The sequence below is a fragment of the Meriones unguiculatus genome, chromosome 10 (genome assembly GCF_030254825.1).
Source record: "Meriones unguiculatus strain TT.TT164.6M chromosome 10, Bangor_MerUng_6.1, whole genome shotgun sequence".
Taxonomy (NCBI): domain Eukaryota; kingdom Metazoa; phylum Chordata; class Mammalia; order Rodentia; family Muridae; genus Meriones; species Meriones unguiculatus.
The window spans coordinates 112,835,545-112,860,034 of NC_083358.1; the positions used below are offsets into that span (position 1 = coordinate 112,835,545).

General features: G+C 48.8%; 2 protein-coding genes across 6 annotated transcripts in view; one reads left to right on the top strand and one right to left on the bottom strand.

The window, feature by feature from the left end:
* The window catches only part of Pi4kb (phosphatidylinositol 4-kinase beta), a 32,081-nt gene extending 18,960 nt beyond the window's left edge, over positions 1 to 13,121 (top strand). For all 3 annotated transcript variants that reach the window (XM_021648089.2, XM_021648090.2, XM_021648091.2), the window contains 8 exons: positions 310 to 537; positions 2,182 to 2,291; positions 3,134 to 3,238; positions 3,408 to 3,531; positions 4,898 to 5,163; positions 10,699 to 10,831; positions 11,114 to 11,234; positions 12,252 to 13,121. In XM_021648089.2, the coding sequence (XP_021503764.1) occupies positions 310 to 537; positions 2,182 to 2,291; positions 3,134 to 3,238; positions 3,408 to 3,531; positions 4,898 to 5,163; positions 10,699 to 10,831; positions 11,114 to 11,234; positions 12,252 to 12,433 (1,269 nt within the window). In that variant the 3' untranslated portion in view covers positions 12,434 to 13,121. The remainder of the gene's footprint in view (positions 1 to 309; positions 538 to 2,181; positions 2,292 to 3,133; positions 3,239 to 3,407; positions 3,532 to 4,897; positions 5,164 to 10,698; positions 10,832 to 11,113; positions 11,235 to 12,251) is intronic.
* Positions 13,122 to 13,338: 217 nt separating this feature from the next.
* On the bottom strand, positions 13,339 to 21,844 carry Znf687 (zinc finger protein 687). 3 transcript variants are annotated; one of them, XM_021648087.2, is made up of 9 exons: positions 21,706 to 21,844; positions 16,710 to 18,829; positions 16,376 to 16,554; positions 15,858 to 16,034; positions 15,586 to 15,748; positions 15,093 to 15,422; positions 14,885 to 14,997; positions 14,541 to 14,685; positions 13,339 to 14,429 (listed from the first exon to the last, which is right to left on the bottom strand). In XM_021648087.2, exons 2-9 carry the CDS (start codon positions 18,810 to 18,812, stop codon positions 13,938 to 13,940), a joined length of 3,702 nt encoding a protein of 1,233 aa, XP_021503762.2. In that variant the 5' UTR covers positions 18,813 to 18,829; positions 21,706 to 21,844; the 3' UTR covers positions 13,339 to 13,937. The 3 variants fall into 3 exon arrangements, with proteins under 3 accessions (XP_021503762.2, XP_021503760.2, XP_021503763.2); XM_021648085.2 differs by lacking the exon at positions 21,706 to 21,844 and adding an exon at positions 21,497 to 21,649; XM_021648088.2 differs by lacking the exon at positions 21,706 to 21,844 and adding an exon at positions 20,184 to 20,203.
* Between the last annotated feature and the right edge of the window lie 2,646 nt (positions 21,845 to 24,490).

Sequence of the window (24,490 nt, forward strand, 5' to 3'; positions counted from 1 at the left end):
CCTTGGGACACACCTCACCTTATCCAGCTTTTGTGTCTACCTCCCTGGGACCAGACTTGAGCATGAGCCCACAGAGCTTCACAAATAGTTGGGACAGTTTTTCCTAGCACAAGTGCATTTTGAAGCCCTGCTGATAAGCTTGAAAAGCATGTGCATCCTTTACCAAAATTGATGGGAGGAGTTCCTACCTTTGTATGTTGTCCATAGTCCGAAGGGATGTTGAGAAGGGTTGGAGCAGAAAGAACTGTGTGAATGGAACTTAGAGGGAGGTAAGTGGTAGATGTTCTCTTCTCCCACCCACCCAACCAGGCTCCCTACCTGATCTACGTGGAAGTTCTTGAATGTGAAAACTTCGACACAACTAGTGTTCCTGCCCGGATTCCTGAGAACCGAATTCGGAGTACACGGTCTGTAGAGAACCTGCCTGAATGTGGTATCACTCATGAGCAGCGAGCTGGCAGCTTCAGCACTGTGCCCAATTATGACAATGATGATGAAGCCTGGTCGGTGGATGATATAGGCGAGCTGCAGGTGGAGGTGAGGGAGCTCCAAGGAGATAATCCTGGAGCCACCTGCTCTCTAGGAGCTTTTGATATATTTGAAATAACACCTATTAGCAGAGTGAGGCTCATGACCATATGAATATTGTAGGTAGTGAGTGAGGGGTATGAGAAGGAAAAGCTCTCAACAGCTGGTTGGAATAGGTTCAAGCTTGTCCTCTTACAGCATGAATTCAAATTGAATGTAAGGAGAAACATCTAGACCTAGGGGAAGAAGCATGGTTGGAATTACAGAACAAAGACCATTCAGAGGAATATATGTGCAAAGACTGGAAGAGAAACTGGAACATGATCATTCTAGGACTTGAAAGAAATGTGTGTGCACTGGATGTGTAGTGCGAGGTGAGAAGCAGTGTGAATGAGGATGGAGAGGTTGGCACAGACTTGACAAGCCATGCATTTAGTCAGTCCTGGCAGCAGTGGCCTTTATTTTGGTATTATTGGAAAGAAAGCAGGGCAGGATTTTATGTAGTAGCATTTAGTGAAAAAGACAGATACCTTATTTATTTATTTTTACAGTGTAGTTGAGGTTAGACAGACATTTAAGAAGAAAAATGAAGCTACACAAGTCACTAACAAGTAGAATTTAGAGCACACTGCTAAAAAGAAGGACAAAGAGACCTCTTGGGGCCTGATGGAATTATTTTTCTTTCAAGACAGGCTTTCTCTGTGTAGCCTTGGCTTTCCTGAACTCACTTTGTAGACCAGGCTGGCCTCAAACTCAGAGTGCTGGCATTACAGGCGTGTGCCACCCCACCTGGCTCTGACAGAATATTTTATTTATTTATTTAAGAAACATTTATCTATCTATACAGTGTTCTGCCTGCATGTACACCTACATGCCAGAAGAGGGCACCAGAGCTAACTATAGATGGTTGTGAGCCACCATGTGGTTGCTGGGAATTGAACGCAGAACCTTTGAAAGAAGAGCCAGTGCTCTTAACTTCTGAACCATCTCTCCAGCCCCCAAAATATTTTATAGTTAAAAGTGAGGAGATTAGAGATTTAGACTGAAGAAATTAAGATGGATGTGATAGCTCACCTATAGTCCCAGCAGTTAAGTGGAAGCAGGGAGAGCAGGAATTTGAGGCCATTCTTAGTTATGTTTAGAAACATAACTTAGAAAGTTTGAGACCAGGCTGGGATATGTAAGTCACTTTTTCCAAATAAATAAATAAATAAGTGAAGAAATAGTCAAAGAAATGTAGTTTGGAAGGATCTAGGGAGAATAGTACACCCTAATCATAGAAGGCCTTTAGTATGTCAGGTTTCTGCAGAGCTGTGGCAGTGGTTTGGAAACTTTAGGATGTTGGCAGTATTCTGGAAAGCTTGTTAAAATTCGGCGTCTTTCATTCCCACTAGTTCTATTTTAGGCTGATGGTGAGAACTGGGAATCTGCATTTCCTAAGCATCTCCATGAATTCTGATGGGGTAGTTCACACTTTGGGAACACCACTGTGGGATTCATGAATTAAGAAAGCCATAGTGGTGTGGAAGCATGGTGGCTTTGGGAGAAGGCTGGAATGGAGTGGTAGGCCAGCATGTCATAGGTAGGTAGTGGCAAGTAAGCAGGGGGCAAGAGTGGGATCTGTATTTCGCACCTCTGATCTACTCTCCCCAGCTTCCTGAAGTGCACACCAATAGCTGTGACAACATCTCCCAGTTCTCGGTGGACAGCATCACCAGCCAGGAGAGCAAGGAGCCTGTGTTCATTGCAGCAGGGGACATCCGGTATGGCCAGATCACATCATCCTTTATTTTCATCTCTTTTCCAGACTCTGCCTCTCTCTTTATCTCTTTCCTGTGTCTAATCAGTGGCTGTCAGCCTTGTGTCTTTCTCCTTTATCTCCTTATTCTACCCTTGTCCTGAGGCTACCATACTTGAGGCTGTGAAGGTGTAGTTGAGACATTGTTTGAGCTATTATGAAAAGAAACGACATTTTAAAAGGGTTCCAAAAGGAAGAAAGTGCTCCAGAGGGCATTTGAGTATCACTTCTTCAAGCTGCACTTGACTAGCATGTGAAAGTACCTGGATTCCATTCCCAGCACCACACAAATAAATAAATAAATAAATAAATAAATACAGACAGGTGTGGTGGCAAATGCCTGTAATCCCATCATTTTGGGAGGCAGAGGCAGGTGGATCTCTGTGAGTTCAAGGCTAGTTTGGTCTACAAAAGTAGTCCAGGACAGCCAAGACTACACAGAGAAACCATATCTTGAAAAAACCATGTCTTGAATATATATATTAAGTTGAGCTCTCCAAGTAGTGTCCTTCACTTTGAGGGGAGAGAGGAAACCTTGTTAGACATGCAGATTCTATAGTCACACCCATACTGAATTAATACTGTGATAGAGGAATGTGGAAAGCCAGGCTCTCTGCATTTTTACATGATCACAAACTACCAGGTTAGCAAAACGCTTCAATTGAATATGCTTCCTCTTCTGGCTTTCCCCGCACCAAGAATCTGTGTGCCCAGAATCTAGGAACAGCGGCAAGGAAAAGGGGGCATGACATGCATGCAGTTTTGAGATGACTCTTCCAAATAAATTGTGCATTTTCTTTCTGTTAGACGGCGCCTTTCAGAACAGCTGGCTCATACCCCCACAGCCTTCAAACGAGACCCTGAAGACCCTTCTGCAGTCGCTCTCAAAGAGCCCTGGCAGGAGAAAGTGCGGTGAGGAGGGTAGACAGAGGAGGGTGATCTCAGTACTCCTTTCATAGTTCCAAGGCATCTTTAGGTGGTCACTTCCTCCATTCCCCTTCCATCTCTAAACACTCCATCAGACTTCCACTATGGTCTGAGTCCTTACCCTGGCATCATCCTGTGACTTCTTTCTTCATAGAAGGATCAGAGAAGGCTCCCCCTATGGCCATCTTCCCAATTGGCGACTCCTGTCAGTCATTGTCAAGTGTGGAGATGACCTTCGTCAGGAGCTGCTAGCTTTCCAGGTGTTGAAACAACTGCAGGTAAGTAAAGGGAAGAGAACTCAGCAAAAAAAGAAAAAAAAAAAAAGCAAAACAACAAAAAAAAAACCCAAACAAATAAAAACCAAAACACGGAGATAACAAAAGGAAAGGCTGTCAGTCCAACTCCAGCCCTCCTAAAGGACTACATAGGCTTTCCCCTGGGAACTCTGCTGGGCACCTGCTTTCTACTCAGGTCTGAATGGGAAGATTAAACTGAAACTGGCTTGCCTCTTTCCAGATACACAGCCACATGATGAATAGCTTCATGGTGGCATCTGTTGGTTATTTCTGGAACTGCATCTGCCTAGTTCTGACCACTAAATGTCAGGGTGTCTTTTTTTTTTTTTTTTGATTGAGGAGTGTGATTTCAGATAGGGGCTTCTTATTCAGGCTGGCCTCAGTTATAGCCAAAGATGGAGTTGTACCCTCTATCTTTCAGCCTTCACCTCCCAAGGCCAGGATTATAGGTGTGAATCACTGAGCCTCCCAAATGATCTGGGATAGATGGATTTACACTGTGTTCAAGTATTTGGGTTTTGTCTTTTTTTTTTTTAATTTATTAATGTGTATAAATGTTTTCCCTGCATGCGTGTCTGCACAGCACATGTATACAGTGGCCATGAAGGCTAGAACAGGGTGGCAGAGTCTCCTTGAACTAGATTTGGTTATGAGAAACCTCATGGGTGCTAGGAATTGAACCCAAATCCTCTGCAAGAGTAGTCATCTCTCCAGCCCTTGCTTTGTCTTTTTGAGACAGGGTCTCACTCTAGTTCAGGTTTACCTTGAACTCCTAATGTAGTCGAGGCTGGCCTTGAATTCATGATAATCTTCATTTCTCGGCTTGAGTACTAGGCTTACAGGTGTTCACTACTGTGCCTGGCTATACTGTGTTGAGATATTGATCACCTAGTCTCCCTGGGTCAGTGATCTGCAAGAGGATTTACCTGTTCCATTCAGTATTTTATATTTGTAGATAGAGATAGCTTGAACTGACTTCCTCTTGATTTTTGGTTTTGTTTTTAGAAAGGGTTTCTTGTAGCCTAGGCCAAATGGAACTTGCATTGTGCCCTTTCTACTCTCAGCCAATGTCACTACTATCTTTGTGTCACACCCTCATTACCTCCTACCTTAGCTTCCCAAATATTAGGATTATATGAAGTTTATGACATGGCGTAAATGCTTTTTCATTTTTTGTTTTGTTTTTGAGACAGTGTCTCATGTAACTCAGGCTGATCTCTGACTCTCTTGTAACCAAGGTTGTCTTTCAGTCCAAGACACCAAGGGAGAGCAATTTAGAAGAAAATTTTATTATTCTCTAATTTGAAAAAAGATGAGCCACTCTCGATACCTTTGTGTCTCTTCACAGTCCATTTGGGAGCAGGAGCGAGTGCCTCTTTGGATCAAGCCATATAAGATTCTTGTGATTTCAGCTGACAGTGGCATGATTGAACCAGTAGTCAACGCTGTGTCCATCCACCAGGTGAAGAAACAGTCACAGCTCTCCTTGCTCGATTACTTCCTACAGGAACATGGCAGTTATACCACTGAGGCATTCCTCAGTGCCCAGCGCAATTTTGTGCAAAGTTGTGCTGGCTACTGCTTGGTCTGCTACCTATTACAAGTCAAGGACAGGTAAGTGACTTGTGCCCTTCATCCTACTCTTTCACAGGGTCTTCTCTCTCCCTTCACATATAGCTCTCAACATATTTTAAGGAAAGATGTTTGTGTGACATTAAGTCAAAGAGGCAGACTGACAAGTGCTGGAGGAAGTGAGAAAAGAAACTGAGCATTTATAGGGTAAAGGGTTGAGTGCGTGAGGCTGAAAGGTTAAAGGAGATGAGGATAGATAAAACTGTGGGGGAAAGATAAGGAAATGTTTCATTGGTATCAAAATGTGGGTAGCGGGCAGTGACATCAGCAGTACATAGACTAAATTAGGTTCTTCATTATGAGGCTGAAGAGTTTGGGGCTTTTTGTTTTGTTTTTTGAGGCAGGGTCTTTATATATGACCCTGGCTGTCTTGGAACTTGATATGTAGACCTGGCTGGTCTTGAACTCAGAGATCTGCCTCTGCCTCCTCAGTGTTGGGATTAAAAGCTGGTGCCACCACACTGAGCGAGAATTTTATTTTGCGAGAAGAATGATGTGTTTTGGTCTGTGTAGATGCTATATGGTGCTGTGGATGGGGGTTGGTGTGCCTGGGCCCTTGGCAAGAGAGCAAGAGGTAATGGAGCCTGGTTCAAAGATAGTGTGTCAGTGATCAAAAGCAGATGAGGGAGACTGTGGAGATAAAACTTGAAATCCTAATCCTGAGTTCTCTCTTCTCCTCACTCCAACATTATTTCCCAAACTTTTTTTTTTTTTGTGTGTGTGTTTGGATCTGTGCATGCCTATTGCCAGTGTAGGCCAGAAGAGGGCATTGCATCCTCTGGAATGGAGCTACAGGCTGTTGTAAGACTGCATGTAGGTGCTGGAAAGTAACTCTGCATTCCCTCAAAGGAGCAGCTCGGGCTCTTAACCAATGAGTCAAATTTCCAATCCCTAATTTTCAGTTTTTAAGTATCTTTTGTTTTGCATAGATTGTCCTTATTTTTAATATTTTTATGAAACTCAACCTCACATAGGTGAAACACCATATACATTAATAATGGCTCCAGCTATGCTCTGTCATCTAAGAGTATCTATAGGCAAGTGGTTTGAGGTCTGAGGCCTAAATAATTGTTGGTCGTGCCTCTCCCTTAACATACAGTGGGTAGGGCCTGGCAGAATGGGTTGGTGGGTAAACAGTATTGCTTAATCCCTGGAACCAACTCCATAGAGTTGTCACCTGACTCTACATGCACACTATGGCATGTGCCATATGCACACATACACACATAGCAACACTTGAAATTTTTTAAAAAAAGAAATGTGACGATGGTCTATGCTTCCAGGGCTCCCAGTGACATGGCAGTGCACTAACATTTATTTCATGACGGTATACCATCTATACGTATACACTACATCAAGTGAAAACTATGTCAGGGGAGTGCTCCATCATGAGGGAGATAAGGGTCAGTAATAGCTTTGGGAGCCTATGATTGGTCCACCCTGCTGGGCCTACAAGGAAATGAGCAAAGGCTTTATGTGGGAGAATGTAAGAATCTTGACTATATGTTTTAGACTGTTCCTGAGCTTCATGGATTTTGAGCCCAGGGCCTAAAAGCCTGGGGCTCAGCTCCAGGATTGAGTTAAGTGGGGAGCAGGAAAGCTGGCACTTGCTAGGTCTCAGGAATTTTATTTCAGAAGCTGATGTGTAAAGATAATAGGAATAAATAAAACCACCGAAAATGTTGGGAAGATGAAAGTGTCTTCCTTTGGTGGGGCAGGGAACTGATTTTTTTTAAATGTATGAATGTATTACCTACATGTATGTCTATTGTACCACCTGCAGAGTGTGCTCAGCCGAGCCAGAGAGTGTCAGATCCCTTGGGAGTAGCTGTGTGGGTGCTGGGAATTGAACCCAGGTCCTCTAGAAGAACCATCAGTGCTATTACTCACTGAACCATCTTTCCAGCTGATAAACTATTCCTAGTAACTTAAAAAAAGAATAGATGTGAATTGGTGATGTAGCTTAGTTTTAAGAGTGCTTTGCTTAGCATATACAATGTTCTGGGTTTGATCTCCATTATCACATAAGCCTCTACCTCCTCACACTGGAGGTAGAGGAATATACAAGATCCTAACCAAAAAAAAAAAAAAAAAAAACGAAAAGGATACTGAGAACCATTTTACAAGGTGGACACAAAGAAAAAAAAGGTGGTATTGATCAACTATAAGTCTCAGCTCCAACTTGTTATAAATATGATCACACAAGGCACTCTTACCAACTATCCTGCTTTAAGCAAGTCTGAAATAGAGGAGTGTGTGCCATGTTGGCCAATACTGCTGCCTATCATTACAGTGACAATAATATCAATTTGGCTATAGCTACAGAATATACTAGAATATTCACTGTCATTGATCTGGTGATTTTAAATTTATTTTTTATTTGCATGTATAGTCTGTGTGAGGGTGTCAGGTCCCCTGAAATTGTAGCTACAGTGGTGAACTGCCATGTGAGTGCTGTAAATTGAACCTGCATTCTCTCAAAGAGCAGTCAGTGCTCTTAACAGCTGAGTTATCTCTCCAACCCCCATCAGGTAATTTTAACATCAATATAAGCCTGCTAAAACAGGCCTACGAAGAGAAAGCCATTCAAAGTTTTTCTTTAGTAGATTTGGTCAGAGCTTATTTTTTATTGCACTTTTATTTTAGGTTTATATTTTGCTTGCATGTGTGTCTGTACACCATGTGTATGCCTTGTACCCACAAGGACCAGAAGAGGGTATCAGATCCCCTAGAACTGGAGTTACAGTGAGCTGCCTGCTATGCAGGTTTTGGGAATCAAACCTTAGTCCTTTGGAAGAATAGCCAGTGCTCTTTAGTCATCTCCCCAAAATTCTTTTTAAAAAAGGAGGTGGGGAGGACTGAGTATGTAGCTCAGTTGGTAGTTTACCTAGAATACACAAAACCCAGGGTTCAGTCTCCAGCACACCAAAAAACCAAGCATAGTGGCACATACTTGGGAACCAGAGGAAGAAATATCAGAAGTTCAAGGTCATCCTCGTATGTTCCAAGGCAGCTTGGGGTTACATGATACAGTTTACAAAAAAAACAACAAACCAGCAAAGGCATGTGGATTCACTTTATATGTCACATGAAAGTTTTTTCCATCCATAGCTGAGGCTACACAAGGGTACCAGCTTTTTGGCTATGCACTATTGTGTTTCTTTCTGCCTATGGGTTGTATGTGGGAGAGGGTGGGGGTGGGGGAGTTAGCTTAACAATGTTGGGACCAAAATAATAATTTTTATGTATTAATATTTGGAAAGATCCAATGTTATGACTCACTTCCTCACTCTTATTTCTGGAACATGTTCATTCTGGTAGTATCCCTGAATTAAGATTTTAGTAAAGTCTAGAGGGAAATTTGACAAAAGTGTCTTGTGGGAACTGAAAAGAGCATGCCCACTGGTGCAACCAATAAACTTACCTCCTTTTATTAAGTGTACTCCAGGGATTTCTAAATCGTATGAATTTCCAATAAGTGGAATTTATTATGTTCTGAGTTTTAAAAGGTGAAATATAAATATTTTTAAATTTGTCCACAGAAGTCAGTCAAGACAAATCAGAAAACAGTAAATTAACACAATTAAAAACAACGCCCTCCATTTCAAAAGGAGTCTCAAAGCAGCTTTCTAGTAGGAGCTAGCCCTGCCCTGGTAGTTAAGAGAATAGGAGAAACTGCCTATCTGGCTGTGGGACATTGTGGGGTAGGAGTGTGATCATTTGTTCTCTCTGGGTAGAGAAGAATTGTAGAATTGTTCTGGCTCTCTAGATTGTGAGAATTCTGCTACACTGTTAGTGCTTTCCCTGAACTGGAAGGACTCAGGTTGGTCTTGCTTTCTCCACACCTCCTCTTTGAGCCTGTCTGACCAACTCAGAGGTGGCCCTCAGATGGACTCAGTATGAATGCTCCGCCTAACAAAGCCTCTATTGATAGGGAAAAGACTGGTCATGCTGAATGGGCCAGGCCTCACATGCTTAGCATGCTAATTGTTCTTCCTACTGACATTAATGTGGGAATCACAAAGACCTGAGACTTATCTTCCCCTAACTCTTCACCCTCTTCAGCTGGCCTGTGGTATACCACAACTGGGCAGAAATGATGGCTCATTTGTATAATCTTAGCACTTGGGAGGCTGGGGCAGGCTTGGGCCAGCCTGGACTACAGTGTAACGTAGCTTGCGGGAGGAGTAGGGGTGCCTGAGGAGATAGTTCAGTCCATAAGGTTATTAACCATAAAATCATGAGGACCTGAGTTCAATCCTCAGAACCTACATAAAAAGGCTGGGAGTGGTGGCACTCTTGTAATATATAACTCGATGGGGAAGCAGAAACTAAAGGATTTCCTGGGCTAGCTGTATAGGGATCCCAGTACTCAGGAGGCAGACACAGGTATATCTGAGACTTTGAGGTTAATTTAGTGAGTACAGACTAGGCAGGCAGGGCTACACAGACTGTGGCTTTTAGGGAATGATGTCTTAGGTTGACCCAGTTTGTGGGTCCACAAGCTGCACACATGTGGACCCACATGAACATGGACACACACACAAACATAAATTACGCTGAGTCTGCTTGCTTCTAATTGTTTTTCTCTACTGTTGTTCTGCAGTGGGATAATTAACAAATGAAAATAATCCCAGCACTCAGGAGGCAGAAATGGATAACTGGGTTTGAAGCCAATTTAGTCTATATAGTGAGCACCAGACCAGCTGAGACCCTGTCACCAAAAAAAAAAGTTCAAACAGAAGCTGGGCATGGTGGCGCATGCCTGTAATTCCAGCTCTTGGGAGGCAGAGATAGGCAGATCTCTATGCGTTTAAGGTCAGCCTGGTCTACAAAGCAAGTCCTGCATAGCCTGGGCTACACAGAGAGCCCTGTCTCAAAAAAACTTAAAAAAAAAAAAAAGGTAAACTAAAAAATTAAACAGGTAAACTAATTCTGAATGAGGTGATCTCCTCATTCAGACAAGTTCTCTCCTCATTCAGACAGTGAGGTAGCGGCTGGAGGCTCAGAGACCTTTTTTCCTTACCTGTGTGTTTACTACTATTTCATGTTTGGGTACTCGAAGTACAATTTAGGAGAACTAAGCATGTATCAGTCTGGCTTCAACTCTCTGTATTTGAAGAAGACCCTCAATTCAGAATCCTCTACTTCCCAAGGGCTACAGTTACAGGCATTTGGCGTCATTTACACTCAGTTTATGTTGTGTTAGGAAACAAAGCTAGACACCCAGGGCCTCCTGCATTATAGGCAGGCATTCTACCATCCTCAGCCTTGTGATAATCTTAAAACTACTTTTATTAAGCTGCTAATAATTGAATTTTGTACCCCAGTCTTCCTTTGTAGTTTTCTGACTTCCTTTTCATTGCTAGATTTAGATCCTGGGAAACTGACCCAGACTTGTAAGCAACAGGAAACATGGCTGGGGCCTCCCACGTCCAGTAGGCTGAGACCACTGTTACAGCTTGAGATCCAACCTAAGCCAAACTTACTGTTGCCTCTTCTCCTCCCCTTCCTCAGACACAATGGGAACATCCTTCTGGATGCAGAAGGTCATATCATCCACATCGACTTTGGCTTCATCCTTTCCAGCTCACCCCGAAACCTGGGCTTCGAGACATCAGCCTTTAAGCTGACCACAGAGTTTGTGGATGTGAGTCAAAAAGAGAGGCGCCTCCAGGGGTCACTGTGCTCTTCCTATGAGAGGAAGATGAGCTCCCTCAGAGTAGAAATACAACAGAAATGGCAGTAAGGATGAGGCAGGATTTCCTGGGAGCATTCTTACGAGAAAAAAATAAAAACATAAAATTTACAAAACTGAAAATAGTGACATTTAACATGATTTGTCTTAAGAGAAGGAAGTTCTAGGGAGGCCCATGGGAAAAGGACCTACCAGAATTCCTCTGTGCACACAAGACCCTCTCCTCACTTCCAGGTAATGGGCGGCCTCAATGGCGACATGTTCAACTACTACAAGATGCTCATGCTGCAAGGACTGATTGCTGCTCGGAAGCACATGGACAAGGTGGTGCAGATTGTGGAGATCATGCAGCAAGGTGCGACTTAGGCAGCCTCACTCGGCCTCAAGTTGGGTTTCCTGGAACTTAGAACTTTTAGGAAGTTGACCCTACCTCAAGACTCAGGTGGGGGAGCATTTCTCAGGGGGGTTCCATTTTCCCTTTAGACCATTCTTCATCCTGGCAGAAGAGAGGTTGGGGGGAGGGGCAGGAGAAGAGGAGCAACAGAAAGCTCTAGGTACCTCATGTGGTAAACACACCCATTTTCAGCCTGCAGGTCTTTCCAGTCTTCTTTCATTCAGCTGTTTTCTCAGTCTCCTTTTTCTGCCAATTCTGATCCTTCTCCCCACACTTTTCTCCTGTTACACTTCGCCTGACTGCTCTGACCTCAGCTACCACTTCAAGCCACCACCCTTTTCCTACTAACCTAATCCTCTCTGAACTGAGTCCTTCCCACCTCATTTTTTTTTTTTTCCCCACTCTGCTGCTTCCTCAGTCCTTCAGTTTTGTGCAAAGGATCCCCTCCTCTCCCAGTTCCTCTGGGCCCCCTTATTCCCTCTGCCCCAGACTCTAGCCAGTTACCCTGACTAAGCTGCCAGTCTCCTTCCCCATCCTTGCCCCTACCACAGGTTGCCGCTGTTGCTCAGGAGCATCTCTGTCTGGCCCCGTGCTGACGGTGGCCCAGGTCATCTGTGAGTGTCAGACCTAGCATAGGCAAGAGGCCTGCCACCAGATAAGTGCAGGGCCCATTCCCAGAGCCTCTTCCCAGCCTTCCCTCTGGGCCCTAAGACTTCTCTCCAGTGCTCACTGGGGAGAATTGTGGGCTTGCCTTTCCCTATTCTGCCCACATACTCCCACCTACAGAACTTACAAAGGAGTATGGGATGAGGATGGACTAAAAACAAGGCCCCCAAATTACTTTTCTCTGCACAAGCAGAATTGCTGTATACCATCAGGGATCCTGGCGGTGGGGAGGGAAGGGTACTTTAGGCTAACCACTGGCCTGCCTTCCTAATTGTCCATGATCAATCCTTAATTGCTACTGCTTCCCCCCAGGTTCCCAGCTTCCTTGCTTCCACGGCTCCAGCACCATTCGTAACCTCAAGGAGAGGTTCCACATGAGCATGACCGAGGAGCAGCTGCAGCTGCTGGTAGAGCAGATGGTGGATGGCAGCATGAGGTCCATCACCACCAAACTCTACGATGGCTTCCAGTACCTCACCAATGGCATCATGTGACACCCTTCTCAGGCCTGGAAGTGGTGGGTTTAAAGGCATCCTCTCTAGGAGGATCCTTGCCTAAGAAACCCCAAATCATAAAACCCCACCTACCTAACCATCTATCCAAGGAAAATGGAAGGCAAGAAATACAAAGGATCATGTGATGACCATGAGAGCTTTCCAGAGGGAGGGTAGGAGAGTCAACCATGGGGTCCAGAGTTGTTGGGGCATCCCCACCTCTTGCTGTGTCAGTATTACCACCTGACAGATCCTAGGACTCACTGCCCTCCAGAGAACAAAGGTGATGAACACGAGGAGGACTGGGACCTTCTTCCCTTCTCCAGGGTCTCGGAGGTTTTCTACAAACCATCTTTTTATTTTCCCTGGGTCCCAGCAAGTTGAGAGGAGTGGGTTCTTGGTACTTAGGACTTAGTCCTATGTTTGGCCATGCTGCTGCCCAACTCTATCCCCTCCCAGGGGATGACCCCTAACCCACATTCCCTGACTATAGGTTCCTGCACTTGCTGAGGTTCCCGATTACCAGGTTAAGGAAGGGAACTGACACAATCCCTCTTATGTATTGAGGGTATTGGCCTAGCCATGGGGAATTTCTTACCCTGATCCTTTCCTCACACCCAGGGAAATAGTTTTTTTTTTTTTTTTTTTTTTTTAATTTTGTTTGAAATAAAGTCCTTAGTTAGCCATCTGTGTCTTGTCTGAGTTGCTTCTGGAGGTGGGGTGTGTGTGTGTGTGTGTCCAGAAATATAAAAGGCACCAGACACACAAGATGAAAGAAGATTGCTTTTTCCATCTGTCTTTGTCAATTCCTCCTCTTCCCTGAGAAGGGCTTCCCCAGTTCTGACTCGCCCCCTCCCTATCAGTACACATTGTCCAACTCACTCACATAAAAAGAAAAGCCTGAATGGGGATCACAAGCAGTTTTAATGGTCTGGTTTTCTCCCTCGTTTCTCCCACTATTAGTATTATTACTACAAGAATAAAGGATTCCTAAGAGCCTGTCCTCTCCTCTCCCTGGACCCCACTTGACAGGATGCATTCCCACAACCCTCCCACCCCTAAATTTCTGGGGGAAAAAAACCAAATGGAAGGCACTGCAGGGATTGGGGCGGAGGTGTTAGTGCCAATGAATGTTGGAGGAGGGGATACTAGGGTAGAACCTTTCCCAGAGGAAGAAATCTAGCAGGGGGGTAGAAGCTAGACCCTGTGCATCCTTTAGTCCTTCCCTGTGCCTGTCTAGCAGGCTGGCCAAGGTCCCATCCTCCCACCCAGCTACTGGGGGTCTGCAGCCAGGAGCATTAGTGTTGGATTCAGAAAAAAAAGGAGGGCCCAGGGGCCAAACCCAAGAGGGAGGAGGGTACAAGTCACTAGAATCCTCAAAAACCTTTCCCTCAGGTGGAGAGAATGATTAAAATAAATGTTAAACTCCCCAGCCTAGGGAGGTGACAGCAGCAGTGAAACCCAAATCCCGGGAAAAAGGACTGGTTAATCCTAGGCCTAGGACCTAGTTGTCCCCACTGCCTCCCTGCCGGGCCCTGATAAATGCCATGCCATGCGTGCGGAAATGTGTCTTGAGATTCAGAGGACTATCACAGCTCTTGCCACAGACCTTACAAGTCAGAGGGCCTCCTGAAGCAGGCAAGGGTGAATCTCCACCCTCTGGGTCAGAGCGTAATGGAGGAGCCTCTTCTTCCACATCTCCCAGTGCTAGGGCACTGGCTTTACCCCCGGCACGTCTCTTCTTGTGGCTAATGAACCGGTGGCGGCTCAAGGAGCCCGGGGAAGCAAAGCACAAGCCACAGTCAAGGCACTGCTGAGTGCCACCATCCACCCTCAACCCCACAAGGCTCTGTTCTGCTGAGCCACTGCTCCTACAGCGCAGAGGACCGTGGCCTCCTGACCCAGGGCCACCCCTCAGGGACTTGGCTGGTGGTGTTGTACTGTCAGGCTCCTCACTGCATGAGTCAGAAGACTGGCGGCGTTTCCGTCCTGGCCCCTGGAGAAAAGTGGAAGAAACTGGGCCTCACCATCACCCTGGCTTCCCTAAGACCAAGGTCTCACTACTTTCTCACTCCCATGACATAGTACAAGGAGATCCTTTGCTTACCTGGGTTCTGCCCCCAGAGCCTCGAACCATAGTGCCTCCTCGGCCAGGAGGAGACTGGGTCCCAAGAGGCAAGCCATGCCGTACCTGGACATGCTTCTCCAGGATCAGGCGACTACTAAAGGTGCGCTTTCCCTCTGTGCAATACCTAGCAGAGGTAAAAAGTGGACAAGATGGCACCAGAGGGACAGACCAAGACCCATACACAGCTCCTGAGAGAAGGAAGGCTGCCAGAGCAAAAGGTGGCCTCAACCTTCAGTTCCCTCAAGCAAGAGGCAGGTGGACAGGTATTCTGGGAGTATGGGTCCCCTTCCAGATAGAAAGAGGGAATGATGAATAAGGGTTACCTGCATGGGTAAACTCGCTTGATTCCCTCATGGTTGACCCTGACATGGCGCCTCAGGCTGGGGGCAGAGCAGAAGGAGCGCTCACACAGGCGACATGGGAACTTTTTCACTGACTGGAGAGCAAGGGGTGGGCAATTTCAGTCACTCATATCAACCCAACCCAAGGCTACCTTCCAGCCCACCGTACCCAAGGTGAAAGCCAGCTCACCTTGCCGTGCTCCTTCTTCATGTGAGTCACATACTCATCACGCTCAGGAAACCAGGAGTGACAGAGGCCACAAGTCCAGCCCCCAGGCCCCCCACCCCCCCCCTTGATGCCTTTGCTTCCCAGTTCACGACGGGGTCGTTTGGTTGGGCGGGGAGGCTCAGGGGAGCTGGGTAGCTCCTCTTCAGAAGATGAGGAGGATTCCTCAGTAGCAGGGGGTGCCTCTGCCTGAGACACAGGCAGCTCCTCAGGCTCAGTCTTGGGGGTCAGAAGGGCACCTGCAGCCCCTTTCCCAACTGCCTCTTCCCCCAAACGTCCAGACTGATGAGTGTTCTATAAGAGGAAGACAAGGAGAATGGCTATGTGGGGGACAGCCTGGCTTTGCCAAAGTCCTCACTTCACCCTGCTTCCCACTGCCAGAGGGTTATATTACCTTAGTTCAAGTCAAAACAGCTAGCTAAGTACCCATTTCCCTAGTCATTTGCTTCTCCTGTACCTTGAGATGTTCCAGCATGGTCCTTTTTTGGGCAAAAAGCAGAGGACAAGATGGGCACTTAAAGACACTGACTCGCTGGGGCAGCAAGTGTTGGTCAAAGTGTGAGGAGAGGAGGGGTTTATGAGTGAAGACTGTGTCACACATGGCACACTTATAGATCAGCCTGTGGGAGCAGAAGGGTCAGTGTGAACACAATGGGACAGAAGAGCCAAACCCTACACCCCACCCTCCAGTCTACCACCACTTTGTCATGCTCCCTCCCCAGGTCTCACTTGGCTTGCTGGGTGAGGAAGCTGGGATGCTGGGAGTAGAGGTGGGCATGGGCGCTAGGTGCAGACTTGAAGGCCATGGGGCAGATGGGGCACTTGTGAAAAACTTCGCAGTGTGAAGCCTGTATGTGAGACTTGATGGAGTTCACACCCCCAAACACCACCGCACAGCTGGGACACCTTGGAGAGGAAGTAGGAGGCACTGCAGTGAGGTAGGGGCATTTCCAGCACCCCACTTGTTCTTGAAGACAGTGGATTTCAAAAGAAAATCAGAAAAGGAGCATGAGAAGGCAGAGAAAGCAAGGAGGCTCAGTCCCCAGGGAGGCCTGAGGAGGCAGAGCTGGAGTTCCACAAGGTGCCCACTCTCCACTGCTCCCACAGTACATGACATGATGGCAGGGTGTATAAGGTGTGTCAACACGATAGGAAAGTTGATGGTTCTCCTCGAGAAGCCATCAAAAAGGTTACTGACTGCTACAAAACAGATCCTGAAGTTCTATGGGGAGGTGAGTGTGAGGCACCTGTATCCTACGCGGCGAGAGAAATGAAGACAGGCATCTCGAAGATGGGTCTGAAAACTGGCTTGTAGGAAATTGCCCCCACACTCAGGACAGACGTGAGGGGGTCGGTTCTTATGTGTGCGCTGGTGGGCACTGAAGCTGCATCGATTGGGGAGCATCATGGGGCACGATGGGCACACCTGTCAAGAGGTTAAACAAAGTCAAGCTGATGAGGGCTGTCCTGTACTGAAGCGCATTACTTTGTCTAAGTGAGTTCCCAGTACCTTCATAGATTTTTACCTCTGTAATATCTGGCTGTCCCTTCCCCCAGAGAAGGGAAAGAGAGACAACTCACATTGCTGGTAGAGCCAAGCGCAGGAGGGCCCAACTGCTGGAAGTGGGCTGCCATGCCAGCCTTGTCCCGGCACTGCTCCTTGCACTCCAGACAGCGAAAGCACGTGTAAACAGAGGCAGCAGCAGGAGCAGGTGGTTCTGTTGGGAGTGGCAGCACAGGGGCTTCAGTGGCAACTGCAGTAATGGTAGAGGAAGTGACAGCCCCCTCCCCCTTGCCCAAAACAGGCAAGGCCAGAGGTCCAGGAACAGGTGGGACAGCCACAGGCAGTAAGGGTGTGATGTCTGGCTGCCCCACCATCTGGTCAAGGGCTACAGGCCTCATGACTAAATGTGAGCACTGCATGACAAGCCCCTTGTCCTTGTGCTCACGGGCATGCAGAAGCAGGCTACACTTGTTGAAGAAGACCAGGCGACGGGCACAGTGGTTACAGGTGACCTCTATACGCATGCTTCTGCGATCATAGTGCCGTGCCAGGCTCTTCTCCAGTGAGAAGGCATCCCCACACTCAAGGCAACGGTAGCCTGTTGGAGGCAGGGCCAGCCCAGCCTCAGCTGGCGGACTCAGGTTTGGTCTATAAGCAGGCAACAGATTCTTGCTGTTGAGGATCTTGTTGAAGGCCTCCACCAGGCTGGACTGGGTCCGAGAGATCACTGAGCCTCCTGCTGTGCCTGGCCCAGTAGCAGACTTAGAAGGCTGTACCATCACCACTGAGGTACCATTTACCTTCTGCCCCCCAAGGCCTAACCCTGCCCGCACCTCAGCCTTGGGCAGAGTTTGGGGCACTAGACCTAACACATTCTTAGTCATAGTCTTAGGGTTGGTGGCATTTCCCCCTGGCAGAACCACAGCTTTGCGGGCAACACTAGCTGCCATTAGCATGGCAGTGCTAGCATTCTGGATGGTAGCCACAGGCAACACTGTACCTTTCAGCCTTGTGCCATCACCCAACTGGACACTCACCACCTTTGGACCCTCAGGGGTTGGAGTAACAGGGGACAGTTTAAGAAAGCTAGCCTCAGCCAGGAAGGCCCCTTCAGCCAAAGGGGCAGGAGGATCGGGTTCTGAGGGAACCCGAGTTACAGTTCTTGTGATATTCCCACAGGATGTTTTAATAGTCTTGATCCGCACCTTGAGGGGCCTAGACAAGCTGGAGGAGGTAGGGGAATCATTGCTGTCCTCATCTGCAGCCTCAGCTCCACTAGAGGGACTCTGGGGACTTCTTGGAGGAGACTTGTCCACTGTTCCCTCATCTTCTTCCTTCAGAGGTTTACAACTGGGTGCCTTTACAGGGGAAGCAGGAGGGCTCTGGTGTCCTGGAGACTGCTTGAAGGACACCCCAGCCACCTGGGGAGGTGAGGCACTGGCGGGGATGCCTGCTGCCTCAGGGCTGGAGCCTGAGCTTCTCTGGGTTAGGCCCTGGGAATGGAGGGGACTGCATCTTTCCTGTTTCACAGCCCCTGGTGGCAGGAGAGAACTAGGAGGCAGCAGGGATGAGCCATTTTCTGGGGCCAGCTCAAAAGGCGTGGAGAAAGGAGTCACGTCAACATCCTGAGATGGGGAAGGTTCAGGAGGTAGGGGATCTGAGCGATCTCCTGGTTCAGACCTAAAATGGGCAAAGAGGTTCAAGCATGTTTTGCCTTCCATAGCTTTTTCTTTCCAGGCATCCCCACTGGCAGAAGCTGGAGAATGGGTGGTTTCTGAGAGGGATGGCTCAGGATCCCCAAATCCATTTTGCATCAGACAAGATCCTTCCTTAGTTATATCCCCAGCCTTGGTCTCTTCCTCTCCTGAATCCCCGGTCAGGATCTCTGACTGCTCTGGACACACTGTATTCTTGACAATGACGCTGACTGTGGAAGTATCCGGTGGTTGTGGAAGGCCACGATCAGAGGCCTCAACTGGACTCTCAGGGCTATCCTCAGCAGCTGTTGCCACCACTTCTCTGTCTTTAGAATCACCTCCTACACTGGGTTCTGGCTTCCCTTGACCTCCTGGTCCCTCATTTTCTTCTGGCCCAGAGTGAATGGCTTCATTTGCATCAATGTCAGGGATGTCAAAAGCAGCAAGGAGGTCATCAAAATCAGGGGTCTTCATGTCCCCCATAGCGACAGGTCCCAGACCTAATGAAAACAGCAAGAGTGATGAGAAACCCGGATGTCTGAAACAGAGACCCTGAACTCGCTCTCTCAGTAACCCTGTCTCTATCCCCTCCAACTTGGTACATTTCTACCATTTTGTGAATTCACCACATTGTGAATCCTAGAGAGCTGCTTGAGGTATATTCAGTGAGCCAAATCCTAAAATCAGGTTAGAGAGAATATACCAGGAAGTGCCAGAATCAAAATCCAGAGAAAACCAGAGATTCTTAGGAATACACAGGAGAGTAAGAGATATTAAGGGTTTTCAGTATCTCAGCTAAAATCAGATCAACCATTCCTGTGCCTGGCACAGAACCAACTAACCAACAGAAATATTAAGGAGGATGACAGACTGACATAATGCTCTAGGTTTCAGGGCTTATTTGTGTCAGTATGGGATCATGGGATCAATTCATATTCTTCATGAAATATGAATTGGAGGCCCACAGAGATCGCAAAGGCCAGATACACAGAGCAGCAGCAATTAAAGTGAAGACTTATATTTCTCTACCTTTAGCTTTATCACCGCTGTTTAAGCAAGTTACTTCACTGCCTTACTTTTGCTGTTTCAAAGAGTGGCCAAGTAATCCATTTATTAAAGTTCTTCTACACACAAAAAATTGTATGCATGAGTGTCAAACCCAGAATACAAATTATTAATGCAGCTGGGCCAAATAAGGACATGTGAGGTCAAGAAGAAACTGGCTTAGGAAAGGAATATGCACTGGACACCTAGGGCCAGGGTCAGAGGTCATCTAAAGTCATATGGAGCCACTCCTGGCACCTGGAGCTCTGGGATGGTCAGCAGGAGAAAGATATTCAAGGTAGAAAGAATAAGAAACAGAGAGGCAAAGGGTGTGGGGAAGGCATAGTCACAAGGGCCCTAGCTGTGTCCTCTCCTGTCACAAACACCTGCTGCTTGCTCATCTACCTTCCCCAGTGTCTTCCCTCCTCTGCCTTGCTCTCTCAGGGTTAAGACTCCAGGGTCCAAGCTGATCCAACATAGCTGCCACAATAGGGAAAAGCTCCTCCTTCCCACTTCATTTCTGCTCTAAGCTCCTCACCCTGTCTACTCTCTAACTCAAACTCCATCTTTGTGGGTAACAACTTTGGAAGTCTCTCAAAACCTTAACCTGGCCCAGTGGGGATTGGGGTAGTCCCATAAGATTTATGTGTCACTAAGGCAACAAGGAGGCCAGACAAGAGACTGTGGGAGACCCAAGCTCTACCTTCTTAACCATAAGCATTTCTGTATCTAGGAAGAAGCAACGAAGAAGGGACAAATTCACTCCCCTTTACACATTCCCTGCCCATTTCCTAGGGCCAATTCTCTCACCTCTTTCCAGCCTTCAGACTGTAACTGGAGACAGTCCCAGCAGGTAGTGGCTGGCATTGCAAGGACCAAGGTGGGTGTGGGGGGGGGGGCGAGGGTACCAACTAGAGGAAGAAAGGGAGTCTTCCTTGTACCTTACTCCTCTACTCAATTCTACACATTCCAGGTTTAAACAAAGCCCTTGGCTCTAGCAAGATAAATCGCTAGTTCCCTCTTCAATTCGGCTCCCCCAGGCTGGGAGACCTGGGCTACCTTTCCACTAAACCTCCCAGCAGAGTGGGTCGGTGGAGTACAAACCAATTGGGACTATGACAACACCTGCGAACTTGCCTCTCCCAACCCTCTGGCGTGCAAGTGACTTGGAGGTCATCCGATAGCCACCTGGAGCAGACAGTGGGCCAAGCAGAGAGGCTTAAGGCCAATCAGCTACCAGGCCTCTGGAGCTGCCATCCCTTACCCCTTTTCCTCCGTTCTCCAAAAGCAAAAAGAAGGGGCTTAACAGCAAGAGGGTGAGCAGACTCTGGTCGGGTGGGGGCTCCATTGCTCTTTGCCCAAGGCCTGCAGTGCAGAGCAAGAAAAAAAAAAAGAAAAAAAAAAGAAAAAAAAAAAAAAAAAAAAGAAGGGGCCAGAGCACGGCCGGGGGCGATTAGGCTGCGGCCAAGCTGGGCAGCCGGAGGCATTTAAGTCCCTGCCATCTGCCAGGGACTGGCGCGGGAAGCAAGTCCGGGGTTTCGGGCAGGGGACGAGAAGGAGTACATGAAAAAGCTGGAGGGTAAACTGAGGCGAGTGGTGCTTCTTTCACTTTCACCGACTAAGAGCTCAAGACTGGGCCTCAGCTAGGCCAGGCCCTTTAGGATCTGCGGCGCTGCACACTGGGGACCAGGACTCCCCAGAAGTGGGGAGTAGCGTGAGGGGAGTGGAGACACAAGAGGGGGCGGTCCCTGCGTGACTCTAAGCTCTGCAGCCAGGTCAGTCCCAACTCGAACCTGGTCCCCTTCATCTCGGCGCGCTGCGCAGCCTGCCCCGGCCCCGACCCTCAGAGACTCTCTCTCTCGAGACCCGAGTGATTGCAAAGCGCGCAGCAGGCTCGCGGCGCCAGCTTGAGTCCTGCCCGGGCCCGGACGCTGACCAACACCCGGTCCGGGATGCAGACTCCGCTCCGGCTGGGCCTAATTCCCCCGCCCCCACCGCCCGGCACGGACACCATTTTAGGTCGCGACATCCCGCAGCCTCCAGTCCCCCGGCCGCACTCCGACCGCCTCCCGGTCTAGGAGCGCCAGGACTGAGGGGTCCAGGAACCCCCCCTCCCACATTACCGGACTACAGGCAGCGCTTTCCACAAACTGGAGTTCCCACCGGCGGTCCTCGAGCGAGAGGGCGGCGACCCCGCCGGGCAGGCAGCCGCCCGAGGGGGCGGCGGCACGGAGAAGGGGGTAGTTGACCAAGTGGGGGGAGGGGCAGGGGTATTTACCCGCCCCCCCGGGGGGCGGAGCCGAGGGCGGGTATTGGGCGCGAGCACGCTTACTTGTTCCGCTCCGAGCGCGGGCTGAGCCCCCGCGGCCTCCGCCCGGGTCCGGCCGCCGCCGCCGCCGCCGCCGCCGCCGCCCTCTCCGCGGCCGCCTCTACTTCCTGCTTCTCTCCGCTCCGGCCTCCCCTCTCCCTCTGCTCCCTCCGCGCTCCCGGTCCGGGCTGCCCGCTTTCATACTCGCCATTGGCCGGCGGACCCGCCGCTCAACCCGGAGCCCCGCCCGGCCCCGCACGGGGTTGGCCTCCGGCACCCCGCTCGGAACTGGCCCCTCACGGTCGCCTCGCCGCCATTGGGCGGGGGGCCTGGGCCCTGCGGAGACACCTCTCCCCATTGGCTGCGCCCGAGTCCACCTGCCCCGTCCGCGCAGCTCGGCGGCCATTGGCCGCCGCCGCCGTCGCTCGGCGCGCAGTCCGCCTCCGCCTCCGCCCTGGGACGCGGGGTGGCCAGCCCCGAAGCGTGGCCGCGCTGGCTCTGCGGGGCGCCGCGCCTCGCGCTCGCAGGCTTAGGAGCCGGGGCTGTGTGGCGGCGCGCCCCGGGGGGCCTCGTCGGCTCCGGTGGAGCCGGGGTGCCCGTGCCGCTTCCTCAGGCTGAGCCGCGACCGCGGGGATGCGGGGCGAGGGGCTCACAAAGTGGGGCGCCACCCCCAAACATTACGTCATCGGGCGGCCGCGGCCGCGCCTTCCTCGCGCCGCCCGAATCGCTTTACAACCCGGATTCGTGCGGCTCTCGCGTGGGCCAGCCTGCGGCGTACGCGCCACGCACAGCTCCTCCCTCTGCGGGAGAAGCGGACAGGCGGCGGGGTTGAGGTTGCAGAAACAGGAACCGGGACTGGGACCTGGAAGGGGCTGCGGACCGGAAGTGGGGGAGGTGACGTTGGGAGTGTCGGCGTGGCCGGGGCCACCTCCAGAGAGCTTAAGGTAGTGCTCTGAGAGGCCTCGTACCGCGAGAGCAGGAGGGCGCCCACGTCTACTTCCCCTTTAAGAGAGCTTCCCCCGCCGCCCCCCGGCGCAGGCCGGAGCAGCAGCTCGGGTTGAGCGTTCCCGCGCTTTGCCGCCCCGCCCCCGGGAGGCGGGGAAGGGGCGGAGCGACTGGGGAGAAGAGTTGCCGTGACACGCACCCCTCTGTGCGCTTTCGCAGGAGCCAGTGAGCCACCTGGCGCACACGCCCCCCTGGCCGCGCGCCCCGCCGCCGCCCACGGCGACCGCAGCCGGTTAGATGACAGGGGTTATTTAAGATTGTGTGTTGTTTTCACTTCTTGCAGTGCTGGGAATGGAACCTGGGGATTCACCCAGTCCAAGCAAGCAACCCACCAACATAGCGGCAACTTGTCGAGGTTTTTTTTTTTTTGTTCAGGGGATACTGAGTAATGAATCTAGGGAGTCACACATGCTAGGAACACTAACACTAAACTCTATATCTTACTTTTGGAGAGTTGGTTTTCACTAAGTTGTCCTGCCTGGGGCTGCAGTGCTGCGCCACCAGGCCCAGATTTTGATAAAGCTTTTTTTTTTAAATTTATTTTCTATTTTTATTAATTACAGTTCGTTCTTGGTAAAGCTTTTAAAAGGAGGCTGTTACCCGCCCTTGGACCCATAGCATTGGACCCAGAAAGCTCTGGCTTATGGATGGGAATCATGGGACCACCACATTCCATATGATGGCATCAGGCAAGTCGTTCTACCTCCCTGAACCTATTGTCTCGTGAATAAAATGGTAATTATAAGATCAACCTGCCAAAATTATTTTTGGGAGAATGAAAAGTTTAGAATGCAGAAGAGCTATTTATAAGTTAGCAAACTGGATTAATGCAGCGCTGCCCCTACCTCCACCTCCCCTACCATCTTTCTTTGCAGGTGCAGCAGGTCACAGCAATCTTCTTTCATTGGAGAGCTGAGGATGTGGCTCAGTTGGTAGATTATTTATATTTCCCTGGGATAGTGGGTCATGCTCATAATCCCAGCACTTGGAAGGTGGTGGGAGGAATACCAAATTCAAAGGTAGTCTTGGCTACATAGGGAGTCTGATGTCAACCTGGAATACATGAGACTGAGTCCCAACAAAGAGGAAAAAGCCTCCTACTGGATGTAACCATTCTGTATTCCATTCCCACACCCTCCTCTGGGTCTTTCTATAGGTTTGGCAATTACTATACATATGCATGTATTATTACTAGAACTTTATGTTAACTCATTTAGTCCTTACCACAGCTCTAGAGAAAAATATTATGGCCACTTTATTGAAAGAGAAACAAGCATAGGCAGGCTAGATTAACTTACACAAAGTCAAAAGTAGTAAAGTTGCAAATTTGAGGATTCAAATTTCCTTGCAAAGAGCGTTCTGGATAAAAATTTGTTCTTCAGTTAGATGTACTAGTCATTTAAGAAATATTTTTCAAACTAGGTGTAGTGGTAGAAATCTTGTAATCCCAACACCTGGGCAGCAGAGGGAGGAAGAGCAAGAGTTCAAGCCATCATAAACAGGAAAGAAGAAAAATAGAGCCCTTGTTATGACCTGGGCATTCTTACAACTCTGAGGTTTCAACTACTCCAAAGACTGAGACAAGCAGGCTCACTTGAACCCAATTGTTCCTGTCCAGCCTGGTCAACATAGTGAGAGCCTGTCAAATATATAAATAAATGAATAAAGAAAAATAATAATGCATCGGTATGGCTTATCAATTTAAAAAGATATACGATTCAAAATAATAAGGGAAATTGATGAGGGGGAATGATCTGTATTTTTTGGCCCAATTTTTCTATAAACCTAAACATCTCAAGTGAAG